The sequence below is a fragment of the Pangasianodon hypophthalmus genome, chromosome 29 (assembly GCF_027358585.1).
Source record: "Pangasianodon hypophthalmus isolate fPanHyp1 chromosome 29, fPanHyp1.pri, whole genome shotgun sequence".
Taxonomy (NCBI): Eukaryota; Metazoa; Chordata; class Actinopteri; order Siluriformes; family Pangasiidae; genus Pangasianodon; species Pangasianodon hypophthalmus.
In genome coordinates, this window is record NC_069738.1 from 10,078,238 (window position 1) to 10,105,992 (window position 27,755).

General features: G+C 38.8%; 1 protein-coding gene across 1 annotated transcript; it reads right to left on the reverse strand.

Moving 5' to 3' along the window:
• Positions 1–104: 104 nt before the first annotated feature.
• Positions 105–27,294, reverse strand: fam91a1 (family with sequence similarity 91 member A1). The gene is made up of 24 exons (XM_026942383.3): positions 27,010–27,294; positions 25,275–25,359; positions 24,955–25,106; positions 18,977–19,034; positions 16,935–17,002; positions 16,574–16,687; positions 14,637–14,727; positions 14,259–14,321; positions 12,701–12,807; positions 12,552–12,590; positions 11,310–11,422; positions 11,089–11,198; positions 9,800–9,909; positions 8,790–8,876; positions 8,361–8,490; positions 8,034–8,182; positions 6,898–7,032; positions 5,901–6,014; positions 5,739–5,811; positions 5,513–5,656; positions 5,142–5,249; positions 4,933–5,056; positions 3,807–3,876; positions 105–3,593 (listed from the first exon to the last, which is right to left on the reverse strand). Exons 1-24 carry the CDS (start codon positions 27,079–27,081, stop codon positions 3,408–3,410), a joined length of 2,502 nt encoding a protein of 833 aa, XP_026798184.1. The 5' UTR covers positions 27,082–27,294; the 3' UTR covers positions 105–3,407.
• Between the last annotated feature and the right edge of the window lie 461 nt (positions 27,295–27,755).

Genomic DNA, 27,755 nt, shown 5'->3' on the forward strand with positions numbered 1-27,755 from the left:
AACAAAGTTTTCCGCCACAGGAGAATCTTCAGGACTTGACGTGTTTTCTCAGTAACGTAACAAACTGCATATTTTGCCTTATTAATTTCAAGAAAGAGAACAAGAGAGAGACTGGTAAGGAAATGATGTTGTTTATAATAAAAGTGATAAAAGGAACTAGCTTGTCTCATGGACATTTCACAACATTAAATGTAACTCTAAACGGTTAAAAGTGTTGTTCAGTAGTAAAATGAAAATTGAAATCGTTGCCAAATGCTGCTGTGTAAGAGCAATTATACACTTCGGGATGTGCTATTATCGGAAATTAATCAGCTCCGGAGTGGTGATAGTAACTGGACCACATCACACTCCATTGTTGATTATTTTCCTGTAGAAACATATGTAGTAGTGTTTTGTTCCTTACATAAAATAATCCAGTATTGTTTCCCAAAGCTATTGGAAAGGAGGGATAGAGTGGTTCCTCGATTCAGCCCACTACTTACATAGCACAGACATTAGTAATTAGGTATAATGACAAAGATTGAAGATTACTCTCCCCGTGACTATGTACACATATTACTGCAATGGCCTGGCTATACTGACTGTATGCAAAGAGCAATACATGGACTTGAGCAAAGCCTATGTGCAAGAGAAAATGATACTACAAGGACCATACTGAGATGACCATGTGCTCATATAGTGAGTGTGTCTGCAGCATGACAGAGGCACAATTGCACAATGTTGAAAGTATTTCCTCTTTTGGTATGTGTAACATGACCAGTGACTCACAGGATGACTGACAGAATGTGAAGGACCTAACTTGTCAGGTCAAATGTTGTTGGAAATATGCATGGCGACCTGGAAAAAACCTCTCACCAAGCCTGAATTCTGGAAAACAGCCAAAGAAACACTTTGACAAAATTGTTTTTTTCTACATGTAACATACTTTGACATCTCAACTTTAAGAAACCATAAGTGTTCATTCATCTTCAGTCACCGTTTTTACCCGGTCAGGGTCACTGTGGATCCGGAGCCTATCCTGGGAACACTGGGTGTGAGGTGGGAATATATACCCTGAATGAGACACTACTACAGGACACCATGCACACACACTCACACTCTCGTTCACACCTAGGGTCAATGTAAAGTCATCAATCCACCTACTGGTATGTTTATGGACAGGTGGAGGAAACTGGCGAACCAGGAAGAAACCTACACAGACAAGAGGAGAACAGACGAAACTCCACACAGATAGTAATCATTCACCATGTCCATACCATGTCAGCCAAAAACAATGAGTAAATGTTTTTATTTACTTTTCAATCCTGCATAGACTCTCTTTAACTCTAAAAATACTCACTCTACCTAAAGATGTCTAAACCCTTACTAGCTAAGTGTGATTTCCTCACACAGTCCATGTCACAATTTGAGAACTTTAACATGTTAGATAGTTATGTGTATAGTTATGGTTAATGATCAGAAGATTGGGGTTCAAGCCCCAGCACTGCCAAATTGCCACTGTTGGGCCCTTAAGCAATGCATTTAACGTCCCTGCTCAGGGATGCTGGGATATGTGAAGGAAAGAATTTCTCTGTGCTATAATATATATGTGATGAATAAAAGCTTCTTCTTTGGAATGGAATCCTTAAATGTGATTTTCTTCCTTTTCACGTTTGGGAGTAAACAGATTTCTTTAAATGCTATAACTTCACTTGAGATACATTCAAAAGAAAAACATATTTCAGGAAAGTGTAGTTTTCAGGCAAGTTTGTATATCATAGAATACCACCTGAAGGGTGCCATACATGTATAAACATTACATTTGAATGCAGTGAAGGAAAATATTCAGGCACAAGATGATGAAACACAGAGAGAAAAACATTCAGTCCTGCTCATTTTATACTCTCACCTTTGCTCAGACTGTTGCATTTTTATGCGTCATCATCTGCTGACCCATTGCCGACACCCTGCATTTGTGTTTCAGTAGCAATTACAGCACCAGACAAGCACTGCATGTGTAAATGGGTTTTTGGGGGAGCATTGTTGCACCATTTTTATTTATTTAGATTTATCATATACTTTGTACATATTGGTATGCCATTTTTTTGGGAGGGGGGTGGTGTGAGAGGGAATGTCATTTTTAGACCCATTTAATTACAAGAGAATTATTCACAGTCCCATCAAACACCCTACAACAAAGAGTTCCTAAAATGCAGATCGACATTATAAAACTAACAAGTTCTTCTCTAACACTGAGATGGATTAGGAACAGGGAAATGGGCGAGGTTCAGGTTTTCCAAAGGAGAAGGTCCCGTGGGGCACAAATAGGAGTTCAGCGAAAGGGAACGTGGGAAAGAAAGGAGGTGGGGAAAGAAGGTGCAAGAACGATGCACAATACACACAATGGTTTCTAAACACTCATCATGCTGCACCAAGATCTCATGGCAATCATTAATAACCATGACTATAGAGTCGGAAAAGGGAAATGGAGCCTGATTGGCTACATGATTTAACATAGTAGCAACGCTACATTATAACCAAAGAGATTGGTAGGAATATTACAGAGAATGATCTTCCATGTTTGTGGGAGAGCCAGGCTTTGGATGATACCCACTGGACTCCAAAACAGCTGTAAACTCAATTCAAATGAGTAATTCCTTAAACAGGCTGCTGAATAGGTCTCACACCATCGAGTACACAAGCACACAGTTGATTTCAGTCTCCTGGGAACCGAGCAATTCCTGTATAATGCTGCAAAATAACACTAAAATTGCTGTCGAAAAAAATTAAAAATTAAAAAAAAAAAAAAAAAGATGAATCTTTGGTGATACAACAGCAAGAAATGAATTTGAAAGCATATTTTGCTCCTATGCTCTGGCTATCCAAAAATGATGACAGTGAAAAAGTATGAGGAAATTTAAATCTCTCTCAAATAAAGAGCAAGAGTTAATGATTAAAAAAAAAAAAAAAAAACACGTAAAGGAAAATCAACAGACTTTGTGCAAAAGTAAAAACCCCATTTTCATGGCCACCAATTCAAACCATTTTGTCAAGTTGCTCTTCTGAGATTTTGTGCAATGACATCATGCATCAGGTCACATGACATGACAGTACAAATAGGCATATTACAAGAGACCTGGGTGACTTCATCCAACCACAGGGCTTGTCCTATTCTTTTCCAAGCAAAGTCACACTTATGTGAGAGTATTTTGTATTTCTATACGGAATAAACTCAACATAGAGTGACAGCTGATGAGGGGTGCGATCATGTCCAGATCACTGATTGAGCATAGAGTGTTACGCTCGGCTGTACCGAAACAGAGCCAAGACAGTAACACTACTAGCTCGAGAATCGATCGGGATGAGTGGGACTGGGTGTGAAGGTGACTGGTGTGTAGATGTTTTTTTGAGAGGTTGAGGGTGTGGTTTTATGTGGGCTGGTCTCTCTGTATGGTGGAGAGGTGGAGGGAAGGCGGGGTTCGCCCGCTCCACTCCTTCAGCTGCCCGTCCTTAAAGAGGAGGTTTATGGCAGGGAGGGGGACGCCAGACTCAGCCGGCGGCTGGCAAAGAGGCCCTGCTACCCCACTGTCCGGGTCACCGGAATGGCTACAATCCTATAAGATAGAAAGAAGAAATATACAACTAGGGAACAAGTTGTTAGGGAACTACAAATCTAATAATCTAATCTGTAATATAACATTACATATCTTCAAATGTTATTTATCTGAAATGACTGGAACTTACAGACTATGTGACTTGACCTACAGTTAGGGAACACTGACAGGGTGCTGAAATATTATACAAATGTGCAATTAACTGAGGCTTACTTGGAATGATTGGACAAAACTCAGAACTTTCAAGGACAGCTTTCGACTGGAATGTAGTAGTTCCTGAAGACTGGTGGGAGAAGTAGATTATTTTAATATACTTTATATTCATTCCATTTTTTAATCCTTCCTATGTATATTGTTTATTACTATAGGTGTGGCAGTCTGAGAAAACCTGTATGTCACTGTGGCTGAAATCTGGAAATATTATGAAAAACCAGGTTTTGACCAAAATGGAGTTTTTCTGAGATTTCTACTAAACTTTCTACACACATAAATGCATTTTACCAAAATGACATGAAATTGGTTCTATTTATGCTACTTTCTAAACTTGCCTTAGCTGCCTGCATGCAAAGACGCTGTCAATTTAACAAAAGCAGTTCTAAAAGCTATCAGTCTAAAAACTTGCTAGCTAAGAGTGATTTGCTCACACAGTGAACGTCACGATTTGATCAAGGTTTTGGATAGTTACACGCCATAGCGAAATGGACATCAGCTTAATCAATTCAGTTTGTAATCAGATATCTTTTCTCAACTTGTCCCAGATGCTCTTGTGCCATTATAGCATCACGGATACAGAGTAGAAAGGTTTGACACTCTATACAGATGACAGCAGACAAAGTTTTAAAAATGTTTAAATCACTTAATAAAAAGACATTAATAACAAGAAATTCAGCAAACAGAAATGACTGAATTAATCAGCGATTATTTTCCTACCAAGGTACGTGAACAGAGATCATTTGAATGAAAAGATGATGATGAGGCTCGTGTTTAAATGCTGTGAGTGAAATTTAGCTCAGGTGATGAGAAAAAGAGTGATGTGGATGATGCTGATAATCAGTGAGAACTCATTTCCCATTGAAAACTTATAATTCTTTAAAATTTGCCAGTAATGTTATGTTTTTCATATGTAGTTTAGGTGATAATTGTAGAGGTAGACGGGGTGTTTTTAGAATTGGGATGAAATCCTGAAATGCAATTTTCTCCATTTCATTTTTGGGAATAACTTTAAAAGCTGTAGTTTTCAGAACTACATTTAGCACGTCCAAATCTGATCACGTGACGGGTTTCTCCAGGCTGCCACACACACGTACAATACAATGTTTGGGCTGCAGGTTTTAGTTACCTGTCTTTGCTGCAGAGTTTGTGTGAGACAATCCTCTGACACACTTTACGGTTTAGCTCCGAGCTGAAGAGCGGCATTCCAAAGCACAGCTCCAAAGGTACCCACTCGTCCTCACTGGAAGACCCTAGATAAAGTGAAATATGACCTTCATCTGTCATTCGTCTATAATTTATGTCTTTAATGAGCTGGTCTCTTTATGCCACACGTACCCTCTGTTCCCTGCTTCTTACTGCCGTCCCCATTGTTCTCCTCAGTAACCAGCTCAAAAGACTCGCTGCTTCCATTGGCATCAAACCCTGTACCAAATTCGGGGTCTCCTAACGCAGGGAACACACAATGTACTGAGCAAGCTGCACCGTATGCATATTGAAGCCAGATTCAATCAAGCATAAAGAGCAATTAAAAGGCTAACTGAGTTAGAGATAAAAAGCTGTCCTATTAAAAATGTTTTTCCTTATTCTAATGTAATTGGTGCTCTTGCTGATAGTGTGGGCTAATGATTGTCTTAAAGGTCTTTTCCTAATCAGCCTGTCCAAATATGGACAAAACAAACGGGTTAATGATCGGCGCTAGTTCTCACCAGCCGCGTCTGCGTCACTAGGCCTGCGGCGGTTCCTGTTGTTGCAGTTTAACATTGTGATGTAGCCACATTGGTGCTCCAGATCCACTTTTTCACGCAGGATCTTCAGGGCCTTGTGTGCACACATGTTGGAATAGGAGAATTCTAGGACAGGGAAAAGGGAGACACTTTAGAACACAAGTCTGATAAACAAGTACATGAGGATGCTTTCATGGAAGTGGTATACCTCCTTTGAGGTCCTCTTCGTCAAAAGGGAAGGGGATATGAACTGTTTCCCCATGACCATGCATGCCATGGCCCTGTAGGTATGAACACAGAAAGATGGCGTGTCAAAGGAGCTCTCTCTGCTGCACTGAAGTGTCTTTAGGTCATCATTTGGTTTCTTTACCTGTATGAGCACCGCAGAGTGAGTCAAGGCATCGTTCAGCATAGTCAGGACATTTGATGTGGGCACCACACCAGGGTCATGACCCCAGGACGTGATGAGGAGCCGATCGTAGGCCTAACAAAAATACATGAATTATAATATTAATAACACTTGTAATAACATATTCTGATTTATATTACTTTCATATATACATAACTTTCTATGGATGCAATTCAGCCCCAAAGTGCTTTCGATAATATTAAAACAAGATAGTACTGTTAAATAGAATAATTGCAGACACAGTAAAAACACAAATAAAATATAAAACAGACTACACCAAAGTGCTGTTGAATTCTTGAATCTGATTGGTCAGAAGGTGCTGATTAATTTTCTATAACAGCAGCTCTGACAGTAGTTCCGGCTGCAAGGTTTATATTAATGCGCTCACTCTGATATGTTATCATTTCTACAGTAACAGATAATTCACAGTACTTGTACGGCAAACACGTCACATAATCATAATAAACAGATTTTTAAAATGTGTTATTTAAGAAAGTAAAATGTATAATCGATGATATGGTGACACATTCCATAAGGAGACGTTTGTTTACCATTTATGGAAGGAGTCTCCAGTGTCAGTGCTGAGGTAAAGCTGTTTCGTTACGTTTTCGAACATGCAGTTTACTGGTAACATGACAAGCTGCATTTTTTTTTGTTTTATTAACTTCAATCGAGAGAAAAAACGGAGGCTCTTGCGAGAATGACTGTTTATAGCTGCTATAATATAAGAGATAACAGGAAGTAACTCGCTTTGTGGACATTCCGCAACATTTAATGTAACTATAAATGGATAAAAAGAATGACATTTATAAATAAAAATTGTAACTGTTGACAAATTGCTTTGGTACAAGAGGAATAAACACTTAAGGACATGTTGTTATTGGAAAATAATCCATTTCTGGGTGATCACAGTAACGAAGTGGTATCATCATTGATTATGTACCTGTATAGTACCTACCTGGAAAATGTCTGGTAGTTTCCGTAGTCTAGAGCCCTTGGACAGCAGCAGAGAGGGAGGGCCCTGGCCAGTCACATGGTACAAATACAGCTTAAACCAAATGGAACTGACCTCAGGGATTGCTGGCCCAATGTGCTGGAGGACAAAACAGCAACCATCCCGTATCATAAACATTAATCACAGCAGCAGCCTTTACATAAAAGACATGCATCAGTGCTGAATGTTGTACAGAATAATGCATGCGTTAAAAGGAGAACAACGTAACAGTACTGGAATAGAGGAACAATAACCAGAAGGAAGTGACAGAAACTCTTTTCCCATATGATCAATACATTACACACACTTCCACATAAGAATAATACAACTGCACTTATAACATCAACTAGAACTTCAGGAAAGCCCATGATTATTTTTCTTAGCACGTGTGTCCACCACACCATATTATTTTCCATGCACATAATATTGCGCATTTACAAAAACACAGACAACTATCCAGCACAGTTCTACCAGGAAATGTGTCATTAATATGTTGCCAACACACGTGGTACAGACCACTGGCTAATCAACACACATTTGATCAAGTGGCGTGGGAGTGGAAAAAGCTGTGCACTGCAGGATTGCTGTCTTAGACATTATGTAAGACAGAAAAAAACTATTCAGTCTGCACCAGTTTTTCAATTAAACTTCATCTTCTGTTCAGATTTCCCACTGACTCCTTCTCATTTATTGGCAATAAACAGTGTTAATAGAAATAGACATCCTACTGATGGTAAGTGGAGGTCAAATAACAGATGGAGGTCATGTGACAGCTAAAATGTACTTTTTGTTTCATATTTACAAATAGCAATAATTTTTAACTCTTATTTTACATTGTAATGCTTGGGTTAATTGACTAAATTATTAAAAATGTAATTAATTATGGTAGGTTCGTTTAACAAAAATGAGGCAAGCACATGAGCCAAGTGCTGAGACATTGATTTTCATTATTGTCCCACTTTTAATTAAAATTTAAATCTGGCCATTTTGCACCCAAATAGAAAAAAACAATTAAAGAGGTATATATACACAGTAGGGTGAATCCGAGTTGTCTATCTACAAGTGACTCTCAATACAGTCTCCAGAGGAGGCGGGGCTACCTGAGGTGTACAGCTGCTGATTGGCCGGATCTCGTTGCTTAGTGGTGCCATGGAAACCAGCAGCTTGTAGTTCTTGTTGAGCACCCGGCTGCAGGTGGCAGGATCCAATCCCAGCAGACTCTCACATCGGAGGAGGTCCAAAGGCAGGCCTGAGGGGAAAACACACACACACACAATGATATCGAATGCACAATTATGCCTAGTACATTGTGTAAAAACAGCTGTATTTGTATTAGCAATTGAACCATTGTTGTTCCTTCAAATTAATTATACATTTAATCTGGAACCAATGTAAATAAGACTAGTAATAAAACCCTGATGGATCACCTATATTTGGTATGTCAGGGCCCTGATCAGGAGTGAGCTCTTTGTTGTAGCGCAGAAAGAGTATTGTGTTCCTGAGGGTAAGTGCATGATCAAAATACCTCTGAGCTTCTCCTTCAGCAGTGCTCTCCACCTTTACACACACACATACACAACCACATTATTATCAACTACTATTATCAGCTATTATTATCAGATTTAACAAATACACAGTGTGTGTGTGCATATACTGTATAAGCGAAGTAGAAACAGGGTATAGGGTTAAATAAGTGATAAGAAGGAGCCAGAGAGAAACAGGTGTGTGTACCCTGTATAATAAGTCAGCAGGCTTTCCTGCCAGTGGCCCCTCTTCATAACTGACTCACAGGATGAGACTCTTTGTCTCCCGTTAAGAGGCTCAGTTCCCATGGTGCATGGTAATGAGGTCTTTACCTTTTCCAGTTCCATCAAAAAACTGTCCAGGGTCTCATCTGACAGCTTCCCCACCTCAAACATGGTCACTGCATGGCTCTTTAAATTCTGAGACACAAAAAAAATCAGAAATACCTGAAACTAAATGCAGCTTTCATATACTATAAACACTCAACTCAACCACTCTTTACAACCGTGGTGAGCAGAAAAGCATCTCAGTACATTCAACACATCAAACCTTGAGGTGGATGAGCTACAACAGCAGAAGACCACATCAGGTTCCATTCCTGTCAGCCAAGAATAGGAATCTGAAGCTACAATGGGCACAGGATCACCGAAACCAGACAGCTGAAGATTGGAAAAAGACCAGGTGATGTTTTTCCAATCTTCAACTGTCCAGTTTCGGTGAGCCTTCAATGACTTCAGAGAACCAGAAATTCTAATTCTGTGCCTTTTTACATATTTAATTAAAAACCACCAAACCTTTTCCTGTGTAGTTAATGGTCTCTAAAGTCTCTTTACCTCAATAGTGTGCACATGCTCTAACTAAACCATGTACACTTAGATTTACAGGACCAACCATCTGAGTTTAGCAGCATTATGAAAACCATAAGGCCACTCTTAGAATTCTGTGTTTTGAATTGGTGAGAATTTAGTGTTTAGATTGGCTGTTGATACAATCTTTCTGGCAGAGTTCAGGTCAGTTTGAAACAGTCACTTGGTCTTTACAGCTGCATGCACATTAATCAATGTTTTTGACCTTCTGCATTTCCATTTTTATTCACTGTTTAACTTTTCTTGGTTGGACATTCAAATGTGCCAAATGAAGACATTCAAATACCAAAACTGATTCAAAAGAATTTGCCCACAGCATGTTTTCCAAGATTGAAATAAAAATTAATAAAATGAAATACAAAAAAAGCTCAAAAAAATGCTTAATGAATCAGGATTCAGGTGCACCATAATCCTATCAGTAAATCTAATTCAGGTAAACTGATAACTGTGCAGTACAACTGTTAAGGTAAACTCACGGGGGAAAGGTTGCCCATCATGAGGAAGGCTGTGAGGGTGGAATCAAACAGGAAGGCGATTCTCTTTGTAGGGGCCGCAGGAATACTTAAACTACTCACACTCACGGTGTCTGAAAGAGCAAAAAAAAAAAAAAACAAATGTGACATATGAGGTCAGAATAAACAACTATTTACACCTTACATGCCAGTCAGGATATGCTAAAATTTTGATCACTATTTCCCATTATGTCAAAGCACTATTGAATGCACAATTCTGATTGGTCAGAAGGTGTTGATTAATTTTCTGATAGGCTCCGATAGTCGTTTTGGCTGCAAGGCAAATCACAGGTGCATATTAATTCACTCATTCTAATAACTTGTTTCTGTAGTAACAACTTACACAGGGACTTGTACAATCTGTTAAAAAGCTTACAATCCTTGATATGGTGAAGTTTTCTGCGTGAGGTTTATTTAACATTTTTGTTAGGAGTCTTAAGTGCTCAAGCGCTTTGTAACAGTTGGAGGTAAAGCTGTAACTTTCAGTTTTCAGACAGTAGAAAGGACAGAGGACTTTGTGCTTTCTGGTTTCTTGGTAACACGGCAAGCTGCATTTTTTTTGTTTGTTTTGTTTTCTTAATGTCGAGAGAGAGAGAAAAAAAGAGGCTGGTGAGGGAATGAGTGTTTATAGCTGCTGTAACGTAAGTGATAACTAAAACTAACTTGGTTCACATTCCACAACATTAAACGTAACTAGAAATAGTTAAAAAGCACAATTTGACATTTATTAAAAAATGAAAAATTGTTATTGTTGGCAAATTGCTGTGGCATAAGAGGAAATAAAAACTCCTTTATTGGGGAAAAAAAATCAACTTTGGGGTGGTAACTGTAAGTACACTTCGAGTTAGGCTGCATCACTCCATCCTGTCATTGATTATTTTCCTGTAACAGCATGTTCCTTCATGTTTTATTCCTGTATAATTCCTGTATAAATACAATTGTACAAGTTACTCCCAAAATACCCTGCTTGTGGATTTGCCTCATGGCAGATGTGTGGGCTAATATGACTTTGTTTCATGTTTTCAAGTCATGTTTAACACCTTTTTAACTTGTTACTCTCAGGTCACGTCTCAGGTCATTACAAAATGAAGTGTAAATTTCAATTTTAGTAAAAAGAATTAACGTGAGACGTTTTTATCTGAATAGGATATAAGGTCAAACGGATGAATGTTTCTCCTTTTGTAATTGAGCGCTTGCTGTGAATATATAATGTTTTTCCACATGGACATGGTCCATGAGTAGCACCCTCTCACCTTGGTCCTCCAAACTGGTGGTGTCTGTGTCAGTAGCGGAGGAACCAGCCTCCATTACTGGACTGCCCCCCTCCCAGGACAGCAGCATCTTCTGAGGGTCCATAGTGCCCCTGACACACACACACACACACACACACACACACACACACAAAGCCAAACTTCAAAATGTGCTCAGCTCTAGCTTGCAGAAAGTCATGCAGAAACACAATCAGTTGCCATACTTTAGTCTGTTGACAGAGGGAGCGCTTTTCCATGACGGGTGCAGCTGGTCGGGGCTGATCACCTGACCTTTCTTGATGGCAAAACCAAGTCGGCAGTACATGGACACAGCATTCTGCATTCAAGATACACAGCTGAGAGTGTGGTTTTTTTTTTTGTTTTTTTGGAAACAGCAATATCTATCACCTTCAAATGATCATTCCTTGTTCCAAAATAGATAACCATGCCTTTATAATATATTTCCAAAGAAAATCCTTTTAATATTAATAACACAACCAACTAATGTGATAACATCAACATCTTTATATCGTCTAAACGTAAGCAAGGTACATCAGTGCTAAGCACATTCTGGCATAAAGTGACTGCAACTCATCAAATTTGTTTTGTACATCATAGCAATCAGAAAACCACCTCCCTGAAATTATTCTAGGAAAAGAGAAAAGAAAATGGAAAGTCAAGAACATTCACACAGAGATAAAACTGCACTGCCTCCTCAAACATGGAAAATGTAGCAGAGAAAAGTAGGTCAGGCACCAATCCGGCTGAAGACCGTTTTCTCTGTTTGTGGTAGCACAATGGGAAACGGTGAATATGAGAAAGCCTGTGGTTTCATTTGCATACAGTTTACATGTGTAGTCTACAGTGTCCATACTGTCAGTTTTAAAGTAGGCTCTGTTTGCAGAAGGGATGTGGGTTTTTCCTGGAACTAATTTACACTGTGACATTTATTCATATCCATTGTTATCAACTGAACTGACTAAATGGATTCAAACTAATGGGATTAGATGACTGCAGGGAACGAACGCTAAAGAGTCTGCTCATCTTAAGAAAATATCAAGATTGAATGAAAATGAAATTGGCTGCCTCAAGTAAAAATAAAATGCACTTGTAAAGATCAGGTCTGAATGAGCTCTTTAATTAAAAAAAAAAAAAATTAGGCTATTATTACGATGTACCAAAAACAACCTTGTTTTCCACTGTGTCTGATTATTAAATAGGCTCTAATGTCTAAAAAGTAAATTTTGCTTAATTTCTTTCCCTGTTCAGAGTGAGTATAGTGAAGCTGCACAGCTAATATCACCAAGTGAGATGGCTTAATTCTGCATCCATTAAAAGTGCACCATGTTTGAAAAAATAATGGTGCAGTAATGGTGCAAGTAGGATTTGTCTTTTCTCAGTCACTAAGAATGGCTTGACTGTGTGTCCAACATAGTATGAAACAGTATTGGAATTGAAATACATACCTTCACCAGGCCCAAGTCAATCTGCAGTACGTTCGCCAGCTGATGGTACAAATAAGAAAAAGTGAGCCAAAAAAGAATGATCTGATGGATGAAGGAAATCCGCCACCAAGACCTTTATAATTTATAAATATATAAATACTAATATATACCTCTGACACATTGGTCTGCTCATCAATGGACACAAAGATTTTGTACAACAGTGTCTCGAAGTAATCGCCCTGGACCCTGTTCATGACGAAACCCTCCAGAGGTGGCACTGCGAATGGACCAGAACCAAAAGCATCAGCACAAATGTTTTCTCTGGAATTATTCCAAATGGAGGTGAGATTACTCAGTTTCGCTATGTACTAATGGTCCTCTCAGCCGCTATTACACATAACAGTTGCTAAGAAAATTGTTTCGAGGCAAGAATGAGCTAAAACCTTTTAAACCTGCACATGGATAGGTCTATGACATACAGTACTGTGCAAAAGTCTTAGGCACCCTATTTTTTTTTAGTACAAACTTTGTTATAGATTTTTATTTTATGACTTCTACATTATCGAGTCAGTACAAAAACTTTTTAGATTTCCAAACATTAGTTTTCCAGCACAAAATTAAATGTTACAGAAAAATGTCTGTATGTCAGTAAAGAAAGCAGCAGATTCAAACTTTTTAAAATTGCACATAATCTGTACATACAAATTGTCTATTTTGTATATTGTGTTTTTGCTATTTGTACATTGTCTATTTGTATATTTGTATATTATTCTTTTTATTTTCTGTGTCTTGTCTTGTCACTGTCATTCTGTTGCACTGTGGAGCTTCTGTCACTAAAACATATTCCTCGTATGTGTAAACATACCTGGCAATAAAGCACATTCTGATTCTGATTCTGATATTACATAAGAGACACTTTTCAGACAAAATACATAAAGAAGGCTGCTGGGTTTTGCTGCAAAAATAAGAAGCAAGTGTGACAGTCAAAGTCTCCAGAAGAACTATGGCTGGTTCTGAAAGATGCTCAATAAAACTTATAGCTCATTTCCTTATAATACTGCACAAATTGTACCTGAGATTACAATTATTATTTATTTATTTATTTATTTATTTTTAGCAAAGGGTCAGTCACACCAAATATTGACTTTGTCTCATTTATTACTGTTTACTGGTCTTTATAGTATTTTTTTAAATGAAACATTTAATTTCATTATTTTTTAAGGCATCTTTGCTCTACAGCATTTCTTTGCATGTACCTAAGACTTTGCACAGTACTGTATGTACAGTGCAGATGTCTTTAAAAAAAAAAAAAACACACACACATTAGTGAATTAAAAATAAAACCACACTCTTTTTTTAATATCTCAATTTCTCCCAATTTGGTCATTGCCAATTCCCTCTCACTAGCTAGTTCTCTCCTAGCTACAATCTTGGGAGGATGAGAGCTAACACGTTTCCTCTGAGTCACTGCCACTGCATGCTGTTTAAACCTGCTGCTAATGCTATATCACACGGCAGAACACACTCAGAGCAAAACGCTATCTACCCTCTTCCACATACAAGAGCTCAGAGATGCTCATCTTTGCTTTAATCGACAGGGGAGAGTAGAGACATCCTACCCTTCCACAAAAAGCGGGGCCAATTATGCTTTCATGGACTCCTGATTTGATCTCCCTTCCTGTTGTGCTATTCAGGAACAAGCTACTCTTTTAACTGATAGCTACATACCTGATATACAGCTGTCATCCGATATGGGCACATCAAGGTATATAAAGCCCCTGTTATACAGACCTTCGAAAGGAAATAAACAAAAAACAAGCATGAGATTTTATGTCACAGTATACTTTCACTTTATGTACAAATCAACTGAATAGCTAAATTGTCATTCAGCAGCTTCCCCAGTAATTTTCCAGAGTATGGATTGCACTTAAAAAATGTTCATACATACTCTCAACACGTATCTTCGCTTCTCTGTTAGCTTTTATTCAGCCTGCATGATGAACAGCTCTAACTACTGCACTCCATCATAACAACTCTCATCCTTTTTCACTGGTTTTCATTTAGCTGAATTCCTGTCAGCCTGAGACTCTCGGATATGACACTCACTCAGAACCACATTGTACTCCATTGATCCAGCCAGCTGGGGTCCGGAATCAATCATCTTATCAATGGCCCTCTTCTCCGCTGAAGAACAGATCTGTAATCATCCAACACAGTGGCACTCAGAATAATACCACTACTGATGAGCAACTATAAAGGACTGTTTTGTGAGTTTTGGGACAGGATTTGTTTCCATTAAGACAAAAAAAAAAAAAAGTCCCTAAATAAATGAGAGTTTTTAAAGTGTAAATACTACCTTACAAGTTCAAGCTGAAAAAATTGCAAAATTTCAGAACTTTTAGAAATATTATTTCCATTACTTTAGGATTTTGGGATACTTTATTTTGGGTTAATTAGTTGAAAACAAAATATTTGAAAAAAAAAAAGGTGGTGACTTTCTATATAGAATATTATTATACACCTATTTTATCAGGTAAACCTCCACACAGGCACACTTTACAGGAACACACAATCCATATCAGCCACTAGAAACCACAATAGGATCATTTTCAGCACAGCAGTGACACTGACACGGTGGTGTGTGGTGCTGGTAGGAGTGTAACCAGCATAACAGAATTTTTTTCAGCTTATTAAACACCTCAGTGTCAATGCTGAGTTGAAAATAGTCAAAAAAAAATCTCCAGCTGACAGCAGTCCTTGTGGTCAGCAACTGAGGCTGATAATGGATGAAAGGATGATTAATAAAAAAAAGTTGAATGCAAATACAATACAAAAGGTGAGCTGTAGATTTTAAGTGCAATAAGGTAAGTGTGTTTACCACACAGGTCTGGTAATGAATCAATGTGGGTTGTGTTATAAAAAATATCCCAAACTTTGAACATCCTGTGAGCTCCACTAAATCCATTACTAAAAAATGGAAAGAATAAGCGTGACTCTGCCTAGAGGAGGCCGTCCAGCAAAAATCAGTGACCAGGTAAGACATTAGTCAGAAATGCAACCAAGAGGCTTGAAGAAGTTGGACAGATCCAAAGCTCAGATGAGAGCAACTGTTCACAGGACAAGCATAACTTGAACACTCCACAAAGCTCACCTTTATCAAACAAAATAAAGTTGCAAGATAAAGAACTTTTGGAAAAATAAATAAATAAAAAAGCCATATGAAATCCCATGTTTGAGACTAAGCAAACATGCAAAAAGTTACCTGGTTTAGTACAGGTATAAATCTCTACATTTGGTAGAAACCCAACACTGCACATCACAGTGAGAACACCATCCCTGCAGTGAAGCACAGTGGTGGTAGCACCATGTTGTGGGGATGTGTTTCTTCAGCAGGTACTGGGAAACTGGCAAGATGGATGGAGCCAAATACAGGGCAATCCTAGAAAACCTGTTCTTGTCTGCAAGAGACTTGATACTGAGCCAGAGGTTCACCTTCCTGCAGGAAAACAACCCTAGGCATACTGCTACAGCTACACCGGGGTGGCTCAAAATCAAGAACCTGAAAGTGTTAGAATGGCCTCGTCAAAGCCCAGACCTCAATCTGATTGAGAATCTGTGGCAAGACTTGGAAGACTAGTGCTTACCAACGGCCTCCATGCAATCTTACAGAGCTTGAGCAATTCTGCCAAGAAGAATGGGCAAAAATGTAGGGCCCAGATGTGCAAACCTGATAGAGACATATCCCAGAAGACTTGCAGCTACAAGTACAATAAAAGGTGGTTCTTGACCCAGGGGGTGAATACTTATGCAACCAACAAATGACTGTTATTTTTGATTCATTAACATTTGTGTCACAATAAAAAAAAAAAAAAAAATTGCCCCTTCAGATGTTAGCCATATTGTCTAAGTAAGTGAATACTTTCAATAATTTCACCATTCTACATCAGATATCAAGTACCAGATCCTTGCCAGAAGCCTGAATTTTTTTTTAAAGTATGCATCATTTAATCCAGCGCTCAAAAGATTGTTGTCTGATTACTTACCCTTATGTCGTCCTCGGTGATGTAGCCGGTTTGCGCTACCCACCACGGCTCCACTGAGATCTCCACTGGTTTGGCTGGCAGAAGATCCCTTGCTGATTTTCTACGGAAGAATTTCTGGTCGGGGACAGATGCTTGTTTAGGCAAGAGCACATGAATTTCATTACATCTACAAGGCATGACTCTCTGAGGGGTGCTACACTGCTCTCCTCTGGGTTCTTCCAACACAGCCAGATTTAAAGACCATCTGATGATTTTCATGCTGAAAATCCTAAGAGAGCTTCCACACACTTCATTAACATAGCTGCAAAAACATGAAAGGACCATGACAGATTGAGGTGCATCAAAGATTCTTTTTTCTTACTTTGGATGACCTGCACTGGTTCATCAGATCGATGTATTGGTTCCGCCCAATGCCGAGAAGCCTCAGACCTGAAAGGCAGAGAGTCGCATCAATAACCAGATCCATTTATAACATTCTATAGACTCCACACTAAAAACCATAAAAGGCCCATTTTGTGAGAAAATACTGTTCATAAATGAGGCTCCTGGACAATAGGGTTATGCATAAGGGTTAAAACCAACAAAGGCCACTTGAATGGCCAACTCAGTAGCACTGATTCTACAGATTCTCTACCATTTACTGAGCAAGACAACACATCTCATATTGCAGGGCTTTTAATTTTATATAAATAACTAATATGCATAAATATTTTATAGCACTGCTGCCTCACAGCTCCACGATCCTGGGTTCAGTCCTCAGGGATTTGACTCTCAAGTGCTACTAAGTGTCAGTGAGTGTGTGAATGAGTGTGTGAATGAGTGTGTGAATGAGTGTGTGAATGAGTGTGTGAATGAGTGTGTATGTCCCAGCCGGTGTTCCCAGGATACACTCCGGTTCCACCATGAGCCTGACCAGGACAAAGCAGTTACTGAAGACCAAAGAAGGAATGAAATATACAGTTTGACAAATTTCTTAGATTTCCATTAACTCATAATGGTGTTTCGAAGAAAAGTACAAAATTGTAATTCATGATGTTTAACATCAAAAACATAACACCAAGAAATTACAAAAAAAAAAGAATTTTGTTTTTTTAATTGCTGTTTTTTAAACCCTTCGTCTCACATTTACAACATTAAAAAATGAAAAAAATCATCACAAACTTAAGCACCCTTGATGACTCACTTGCATGACTCATGACTCAGTAGCTCGATTAACTTGCACTACCATTGCTCCCGGGGTGCGCAACAGAACAGCGTTCGCATTATCATTGGGAGATCGTGAGTTTGAATCATGATGACGCCGCAGCCATCCGTGGCTAGGAGCCAAGGGAGCAAAATTAGCTGTGCTCTCTGTGTGGGAGGGATGGCATACTCACTGTTTCCCCTGTCAATCACTAGCCAATCGTGGGTGTCATTGAGCTCATGTATGTGGAAGAGGGCAGATAGCGTTTTCCTCTGACTGTGTTATGCTGCCATGTGATGCAGCAGAGACTTCACGTGTCTCGGGGGAAGGACATGTTAGCCTTCACCCTCCCCAGTTGGTAGCTGGAGAATGAGATGGATAGCTGGGGGGGATAATACTTGCACTACCACTAAAGGCAACTTGTCAATGTTCACCCCGATGCCACATGCAACTGGCCAGCTGATACTCCTTCTACTGTATCTACAGAGGCAGAGCTGTGCTCCGTACTACTCTTACAGCTGCCCTTTGAGCCATCTTGGTGGCAATTATGGTTTGAGCAATCTAAAAAGAAACACAATGACTCATTCTGACTCCTCTTTACTCAACTCCCTGAAGCCAGCCCCTTTCTAGACACACACACACAAACAAACACATCTGTGGCCACAAAAGACAGACCTTTCTGTTTCTTTTATTCCTAAAATGTTTCTATTTGTTTTTCACTTGGATTTTGTTTGCTGCTATATCACATTAAAGGTGGAAAAAGATCTGACATGATTTATATTGGTTTAATTTTTTTAACAGGGGTGTATAGACTTATAACTATATATAATCTATGTATAAACTATGTATAATCAAAACTACATATATATGTGTGTATATATATATATATATATATATATATATATATATACACACAAACACATACACACACACTGTATGTGCATTAAATTTTGAATTTTGGGCCCCAAATACACCCCTAGCTGCATGCATGAACAAATTACACTGAATGAAAATTTAGCTACTAAAAAAAAATGTAGTTGCTACCAAGATATATTACAAGACATGGCTTTTCAGTCACTGCTACAGCTAACTGTGCGCACACTGGCAAGCTCTTTTGGCTTGTGGCCATGTTAGTGAGCATGAGAAGGTCACTGATAATAGTTAATCACCTTCAGAGGCTCACAGGGAATTGGCAAAGGCAAAACAGGGAGAGAACTTACAGTCAGCAGCAGTGAAGTTGGGCAGAGAGTCGTAGCTCTTCTCACTGTTCATAATATCCTGCAAATATGAGGTAAAGAAAACATGTTAAATCTTCCACAGAGAACATTGTCAGAAACTTTAACTATTAAGATCACAGCCATATTTCAGGTGAACAGAGTGAAACTCGAGTGTCAAGTGTCACGTGTCCGTGATGGGCAACATTCCTCTTAAAGCCCACAGGACAAATATGACCTTCTCCTTCATTTCATTCAGCACACAAGAACCTGAAAAAAATGCTGGATAAAATGAATGTGTATGTGCTGCCTGTTAAGTGCTAATTAGCCTTTGATACAATGATTGACCCCAAATGTCAAAATCCATCACCCAGTGTAGCAACCTATAAAAAGACAAAAGTCGTGGGAGGATATTTATGTTATGTGACAATAAGCCTGCATGCTTTCACTTAAAATCCTACAGTAAAGAAGCTGTGGTATAAATGAAGACAATGCTTGTCTTTATGAAACAAAAATAACTACTGTAAACAGAGTCATTATTACATTAGCACTTATAGTACAGATGCACTTACAATAATGCTAAAAATATACATATATCAAAAAAAAAAAAAAAAAAACACACATGACTCAAAACAAGGCTCAGAAAAAAATCCAATGTAAAAATAGAGAAAAAATTCAATTGCTCAACATATTATATTATTTAACAAATAACTATTAGCACAACCTAAATGACAACATATATACTGCTAGAAGATAGGTAATTTCCATTTACAGAATAAAATTCAGACTTCAAACATTAATACATGGTGCATTCATTATATCTATACACATATATATCTAAAGTCATTATTTGGTTATCTGTCATTCCTGATGCATTTAAAGAAATCAAAGGGGAAAGCTATCCCATACTTATCTATTTGTTTAATTCTTGCTAATTTCCTGACCAATGATTTGGTGTTAAGATAACTAAAACTTCATATTTTGCCATTTTGGACTTGGCCTATTTTTTTGCCCAGGAGTGTAATTCTGCAGGTTTTTGAATGAACATACTTAATATTACCTGCTTAGCCTATATAATATAGAAAGAACTTTCACAGTATAAAACACACTATAAAGAAGTTAGTCTCAAGTTAGCGTGTGCTGATTATTAGTTATATTATATATTGCCATATACATGTACAACGTTGTTATCATGAACACTCTGAATTTAGATTTTGCAATATTCCTTAAGGCTCGAGACGTTTGTTGGACTACATGTGACCACAGTTCTTTCTGTAAGGCCCACTCCTAGTGATCATGTCGTGAGTTCAAAGTCCGTGGCATTGCCCCAGTTAAATCTATACACTAGCTAGTCTAATGAAACACAGCACAGTGTTCTGTCACTGATCTATTCTGCAAGTGCACTGGAATTGTATTAGGTGCAGAACGGCATGAAAAATTCATACCTATGATAACTGTACATGTCAGTATCACAGTACCCGCTTACAACGTTTCACTGCAGCAGAACACTCACCTGGAAGTCAGTAGGCTGCAGTAAGGATCACTAATTGTCTTATAGTCTGTCAAAACAAATTTAGAAGTGCTGTTTGCTCAGACTGTTTTGTTATTTACTGCTCTTTAACTATCTTGCAAGGAAGTAATGTTTTTGTGCCGTGAAAACAATATGATCGTGTGACATTTCCATGCAGCTATATCACTATACCACTATACCATCACAGCCTGAGGATTTTTTAATCATAGCAGGGTTAGAGAGCACTCACTGAGAACCTGATGGCCAGCCCAAGGCAACCATATGCAGTGACAGATTGTCAGCTCGCGTTGTTGTACGACTGTAGACAGTGATGTGTGGGAGAAGTAGTTCTGCTTGTGGTGCAGTGTGTGAATTCATTGACAACTTTAATAAACACTATCCATGTATTTCAACTATCTATTATTAATTAATTAATCTATTATTTTATCTTACAACAGAGTGCTACACTCTTTACTGTGTTGATATGCAATGTTTATGGACTTGGCTGGACTTCTGCAGTGCAGTCCTCTCATCTTTCTATCAGAAAATGATCAGCTCTCACCATTCAAACGTAGTATGTTCCACAGATTGCAAAACATCGAGTACATTGTGTGACAAGATATTACCACGAAATATGAAATACTAATGCTTTAGGCATTTATACCAATCAGGAGTGGACAATTTAGTAGCCTGGATGCCTGATCCAAGAAGTCGTGTCCAGAATAGAGCAGGATTTTCAGTAGGCTAGTGCTCAACAATGTATTAAAAAAAATCCTTCCCACACTGACTTCTTTCACAAAACAAAACTTTTTATTTGCTATTTATATTTATACAAAATGCACTTTAGTGGTATGATGCACTTCAATGCTGTTACTATAGCGCATGCTACTCGCTACAAATCCTACCACCTGCTGCACTACACACATCAGCTTTTACTAGTAGTTACTACGTCTTTTTCATATGTGAAAACACTGACAAAACTATGCAGCGTACCCCGGTCATATAACTCTCCTGCTAGCACAACATGCAGTCATCTCATGGTTAAACATTTCGAGAAAAAATAAAGACGACTCGAATAATATATTTTACATCAAATACAAAGGAGAAAAAACAGCACAGCTCATAGCCAAACTTGCTGAACTTTTGCCAAGAGCGAAAATATGCTGTGCTTCATTGGACACATTTGAATTGTCCCTTACACAGGAATCTACATAATCATTTGTGTCTGTATTAATGCACTTAAATAGCTAACTCCCATTAGCTATCATCTTTTAGTCAAAGGGACTGGATGGAACATTAGAGCTTTTACATATCCTGTGGGATCGCTAATGAATTTATGATTTGTCCACTCTTGCCAATAATGTTACACTATACTAGTATAAGTGATGCAGATGAGACACAATTTTGTAAAATGCCAATGTTACTTATACTATATGGCCAAAAGTTTGTGGACACCTAACTATCATGTGCTTGTTGAACATTACATTCCAGATTTAGTCTCCCCTGGCACCTAGTCGTCGTTCCAATTCATCCCAGAAGTGATTAAATGATGTTGTGCAGGACACTCAAGTTCCTCCAACTTTGGCAAACCATGTCTTCACAGAGCTCACATTGTGTACAGGGGCATTGTCATGCTGGAACAGGTTTGGGCCTCTTAGTTCCAGTGAAGGGAAACTGAAATGCTACAGCATACAAAGACATTCTAGACAATTGTGTGCTTCCAACTTTATGACAACAGTTTAGGGAAGAACCTCATATGGGTGTAATGGCCAGGTGTCCACACATTTCTGGTCATATAGTACATATTAAAACTAATTACAACAGTATAGATGTTCCCTAACCCAATACATTTACACTTGCCATTTTTAAAACATCTAACCACCTTTAAGGTCAAGACAATGAGAAGAATTAGACCAGCGTTTTCCAACACTGTGCTCATAGATCCCCACACTGTCCACATTTTTGCTTCCTTACAGCTCCCAAATTACCCGAAGCTAGTATTCAGCGTTTTTATTGACTGGTTCAGCAGTCTATTCAGACAAAATAGTGGGTTTGAAACACTGACTTTTGGGGGTTTAGCTGCTAGAGTAGATCAATATACTACTGCATGTCAGAGATTCTCAACCTTTTACAAATAGCAGCCCATATAAATGCTCATAAATTCTTATACAAATTACACCACTTCACAAAGACCTGTTTTTGCACAGTAGGGTCAGATGTCTTTGATGGCATTTCCACCCAGGGACGGTTTGGCACGGAACATTTACAAACCACACCCAGCATGGTTTCTTAACTAAACATACTCAGCATAACCATTCAGGTAGGATGTCTTAATGCTGTACAGTGTCTCACTTTCGCTTTCAGTGCTCAGGGAAATTCAGAAACACCTTACACTAATGAGCATCTAGCCTGCAATTCAAGAGCAATTAGAAGAAACAAAGAAACTACTGCTGTAATCATAAATACTGTCTTGTGCTCTTCCCAGGACTCATACTGAACATCTTTCACACACACTTAGTCCTGTATACTGTATTTCATAGCTCTACTATCCAGTGTCACCCAGAAGGGTTGGGTTTCTGCGTCTGGTTTCTTCTTCATGTCATTTCGGGGAGTTTTTCCTTGCCATTCTCGCTTCTGGTTTGCTCTTTAGGGACCTAACTGTACATCCGTGTTGGAGAATTTTGTTTCTCTGTGTTATCTCTTTCATTACGTTTTTATATGATGATTCCATCAATGAGTGTTCCTGTGCAGATTAGTTGCTTAAGGTTATAAGGAAGGACCTTCTGAAGAAACTTTTATATGCACTTTCTATACAATTATGAAAATTTATTATATTATAACCTATGAAAAACTGTTCTATTGTTTACACCTCACTATAAAAGAGCTCGTCTGATCATGGGCTCACTTGTGTGCTATAGCTGAAGTGATAACTCACTGCTGCTGTATTGCTGACGTGTGTTCCCTCCGCAGAGGAAGAAATAACTTCTCTCCTTTTGATCTATAAGATTGTCTGCTGGTTTTAGTTAGGGAATTGGGAAAATTCTCCAACAACCTGGACTTCTTTGCTTCTTTGTGACAACATATATTGTTTAAAAGTGTTAGACAAATAAAATTTAATTTAACAGAAACTAGTCATTCAGAAGAATACTGCACCAAAAGCATGTCGATATACTGACAGTCATTAAGGCTGAACTGCGCTAATCATCATCTGTCTAGATAGGAATGAGTGGGTGCAGTATCACTTTCTTTATAAGTATTTAGCTTAATAGCAGCCATGTAAATTACATCAGTCATAATGTGAATAGACAGCAATCAGATGCTGAATACTGCTGGCAGGATCTGCTGGATTTCCAGCTACGTGCACTTTCTCTGAATGCCAGTGTGACTTCCCCAGTCCAAGAAAATCCAAATTCTTCCTTGCTGAACAAAATGGAATAATAAAAACGACTGGGATGAAATCTGTAATCCATGCATCACTTTGTGTTTCCACTGTAGCCTTTTCTAGTACTTTCTCATCCTGGTTTAGCAGCAAATGGGGAATCATAATCAATCTCGCTCTTCTGTGCTGGCACGAAATGGCACAATGTAGTCACAGCAACAGTGGAAAAACGGGAAGGAGCAATCAAATCATCTCTTCATAAAAAGAAGATATTTATCCATATAAGGAATAAAACGTGACATGGTGTGCTGTTATACGAGAATAATAACAACAGAGTGGTGTGATGTGGCCCGAACCAAAACGCAGTTACTGTGACCACATTAAAATTGATTATTTTCTAATATCAGTAGGTCGTGAAGTGCTTTATCGCTCTTCTACCACAGCATTTACACAACTATTACAATTTTTAATGTATGAATGAACAATGTTGTGCTTTCTAACTACGTTTAATTTTGCAGAACGTCCTTGAAACAAGTTAGTTCGTTTACGCTGTAACGGCTATAAACACTCATCAGTCTCTCTTTTTCTCTCTCTGTTGAAGTTGATAAGATGAAAAACTGAAGACTCTCCTGTGGCCGAAAACTTACTGAATGTTACAAACCGCTTACACTGGAGACTCATTCCAGAAATGTTACAAAACCGTGTCCTTATGGAAAAGTTATCATATCAATGGCGTACACATTTTTCATTGATAAATAACACATTTTTAAATCCATTTTTTTTTTGGGTTTAGATCGGGGTGTCCAGTCTTTTCCACAAAAGGCCAGTGTGGGTGCAGGTTTTCATTCCAACCAAGCAGGAGCCACACCTCATTGCACCTGTCTAGGTGTGGCTCCAGCTCGATTGGAATGAAATCCTGTACCCACACTGACCCTTTGTGGATAAGACTGGACACCCCTGGTTTAGATTATTTATAACATTTGTCATACAAGTGTGAATGAGCCGTTACTATATAAACCACAACGTATTAAAACGAGTGCATTAATATAAACCTGTGATTTGAACTACAGTTGAAGGAATTAAAGCACACTGCACCTCCATGATGCTGATGTAGTAGGAGAAGGGAGTGATCCGCAACCCTTTGACCATGATGTCGGACAGATGGTATGGGTACAGCATCAGATGCTCACGGCTGTACTTCAGCAGCTCCTCATAATAGCTCCGCTCATCCTTCTTCACATGCCTGACTGTCATGGGAAACATGCTGTGTTTTAAAATGACAGTTAAAAGTGAAGTCCACCTCGTAATCTACAATTATCTTTTGTGTAAATAAACAACATTCATGATCATACTGCACTTACTCTGTGTATCATACATTGATGTCTACACAATACTCTATAGTGTTGTGCTCTTACCCAGGTTATTGCGGAACCGCAGCTGGTTTCGTATGCTGTACAGCAAGACCTGCTTGTCATACTCCCTCTGTGAGTTTCCAAGGCTCTGCAAATGGGGGAAAATGGATGAGAAGTCAAAAATAATCAATTCAAGCATCTGAACAGCTCAACATCATTAGTGCAGTTCAGTTTTGCTCCTGGTTTCGAGCCTAAGCCTGAGTTTCTGTCTGTGTGACATTCCATATGTTCTCCTTGTTCCTGGATGAGCTTCCTCCAAGTTCTCCAGTTTTCTCTCTCCTCCCAAAAACATGCTGGATTGGTGACTCTAAACTGCCTCTAGGTGTGACTGTCTGTGTGTGTGTGTGTGTGTGTGTGTGCACACATAGTGCCCTGAGTTTGACTAGCATCCTATCCGGGGTGTATTCCTACCTTACACCCAGTATTCCCAGGATAGGATTCTTATCCAAAGTCCTTACTGAAAATGAATGAATGAAGAAAGAGTGATGCATGACTTAACATTTGGATATTAAAGGGCACACCATATAGTGCAAAGAGTATATAAATCTATGTTCATAATCCAGCTCAGGTTGATTTCATGTCAACTCAGTAGAGTTGCCAATCCTGAGCTCGGGTTACTGTCTGTGTGGAATTTCGCATGTTCTCCCCATGTCTGTGTGGGTTTCCTTGCGGTTCTCCAGTTCCCTCCCACTTCACAGAAACATGCATGTAGGTGAGCTGGCTCCATTAGGTGTGAATAGATGGTGTATTCAATGCAATTCAATTATTTTTTTTTATATAGCACTTTTAACAATGGACACTGTCAAAAGCAGCTTTACAGAAAAATATAAATTCAGGATACAAATTTATACATTTATAAATTTGTCCCTAAAGAGCAAGCCAGAGGTGACAGTGGTAAGGAAAAACTCCCTGAGACGACATGAGGAAGAAACGTTGAGAGGAACCAGACTCGAAAGGGAACCCATCCTCTTCTGGTTGACACCGGATAGTGCAACTATAAATAATTCCCTTCTATAACTGCGTACCACATGGTCAAAAGTGCAATTGTATAACCAGGAAATTCATTATAGCTTTCACATGAAGTCTATTTTGTTGACCTTATCATCTGTATCAGATTTGAGTGCAAAACTGTTGCAGTCCAAAGCCATTTTCATGGTTTCTAAGTGATATCCATCCACAGCAATCTCATGTGTTTTCATCGTATTCCCGCCTCGTCCACTACGTTCCCAGGACAGGCTCCAGATTCAGGATGAAGCGCTTACTGAAGATGTATGAATGAAATTTTCAGGCAAAAGAGCTGCATGAATTAACTTCTCTCTACCCTGTGTAATTAAACTTCTGTTAGAGTTGAGTCAGATCAGTTTGATGAGAAGTAACCAGAGTGTCCTGGACTCAGCACAGCTGGACTAATCTGTTCCTGGGTAATGTTTACACTAAACCCTGACTTGGACCTTTTCCCATTAGATGTATTTTAGGTTTGGGATGTGGGCATGTTGCAGGGTTGTTATTGCAATCCGCAGTGGGCTGCAAAGCAATGAATGAGGATGAATCAGGATGAATGAGAAGGAGAGAATCACACTGATGATGATGAGGAGGATGATGATGATGAGGATGATGAGGATGATGATGATGAGAGTCGTTAAGTCTCAGTAGACAGCTGTTTTAATGAATGACATGCCAGAGAACTGAATAAAGCAGAGTTATTCGAAGTCAGAGCGTTTTATTTCCAGCTGTTTACCTGCTTGACATTGGCTGGCAGCTTGTTCCACGGATAATTTTGCCTGATGTGAAATTCCACGTCTGTGTTCATCGCTGTATCCGCTGTTATGCAGCTAAAACGGCTAGCAGCGGGTTTCCGGGTCAGTCCAAACCGACTGAACCCTCCCGACACTCACTACACCCTTCAAAATAGAACAAAATCTGTTATTTTTACTCCTTTGAATAGGATTTAACCGACGCTCCTGAACGTCCACTTCCTTGTCGTATTTTTAAGCAACCCCTTTCGTCACGCTTCCACCTACCTTCGTCACTTCCGCTCAGCGCGTGACGAATTGGTAGGAACAATAGACCGGATTGCAAAAGACTTTCTGTTAGACACAAAGTGCGCTACCTAGGGCGTTGAAGCTATTATCCTGAAACCCTAGGTAGTGCACGTGTACAGGGACTACAGCGTTATTTGGGATGGAACCTTCGTAAAGAATGAATGAGCGTCTGGTTTCTGCTGATAAGAAGACTGAGATACACAAAACATTTTAACAAGCAGCACTAAAATCATGTAGGAACTCAGATATTAAAATAATAATAATAATAATAATAATAATAATAATAATAATAAACACGCTCTCTTATATGTGCTCTCTTATCTATGTATAAATAAGTGTATAAGTGTATACACTTATGCACTCAGATATGATGTCTTGTGTGTGTGTGTGTGTGTGTGTGTGTTTTAGGATATATTCATCATAGTGGAATTCTTCACTTCTT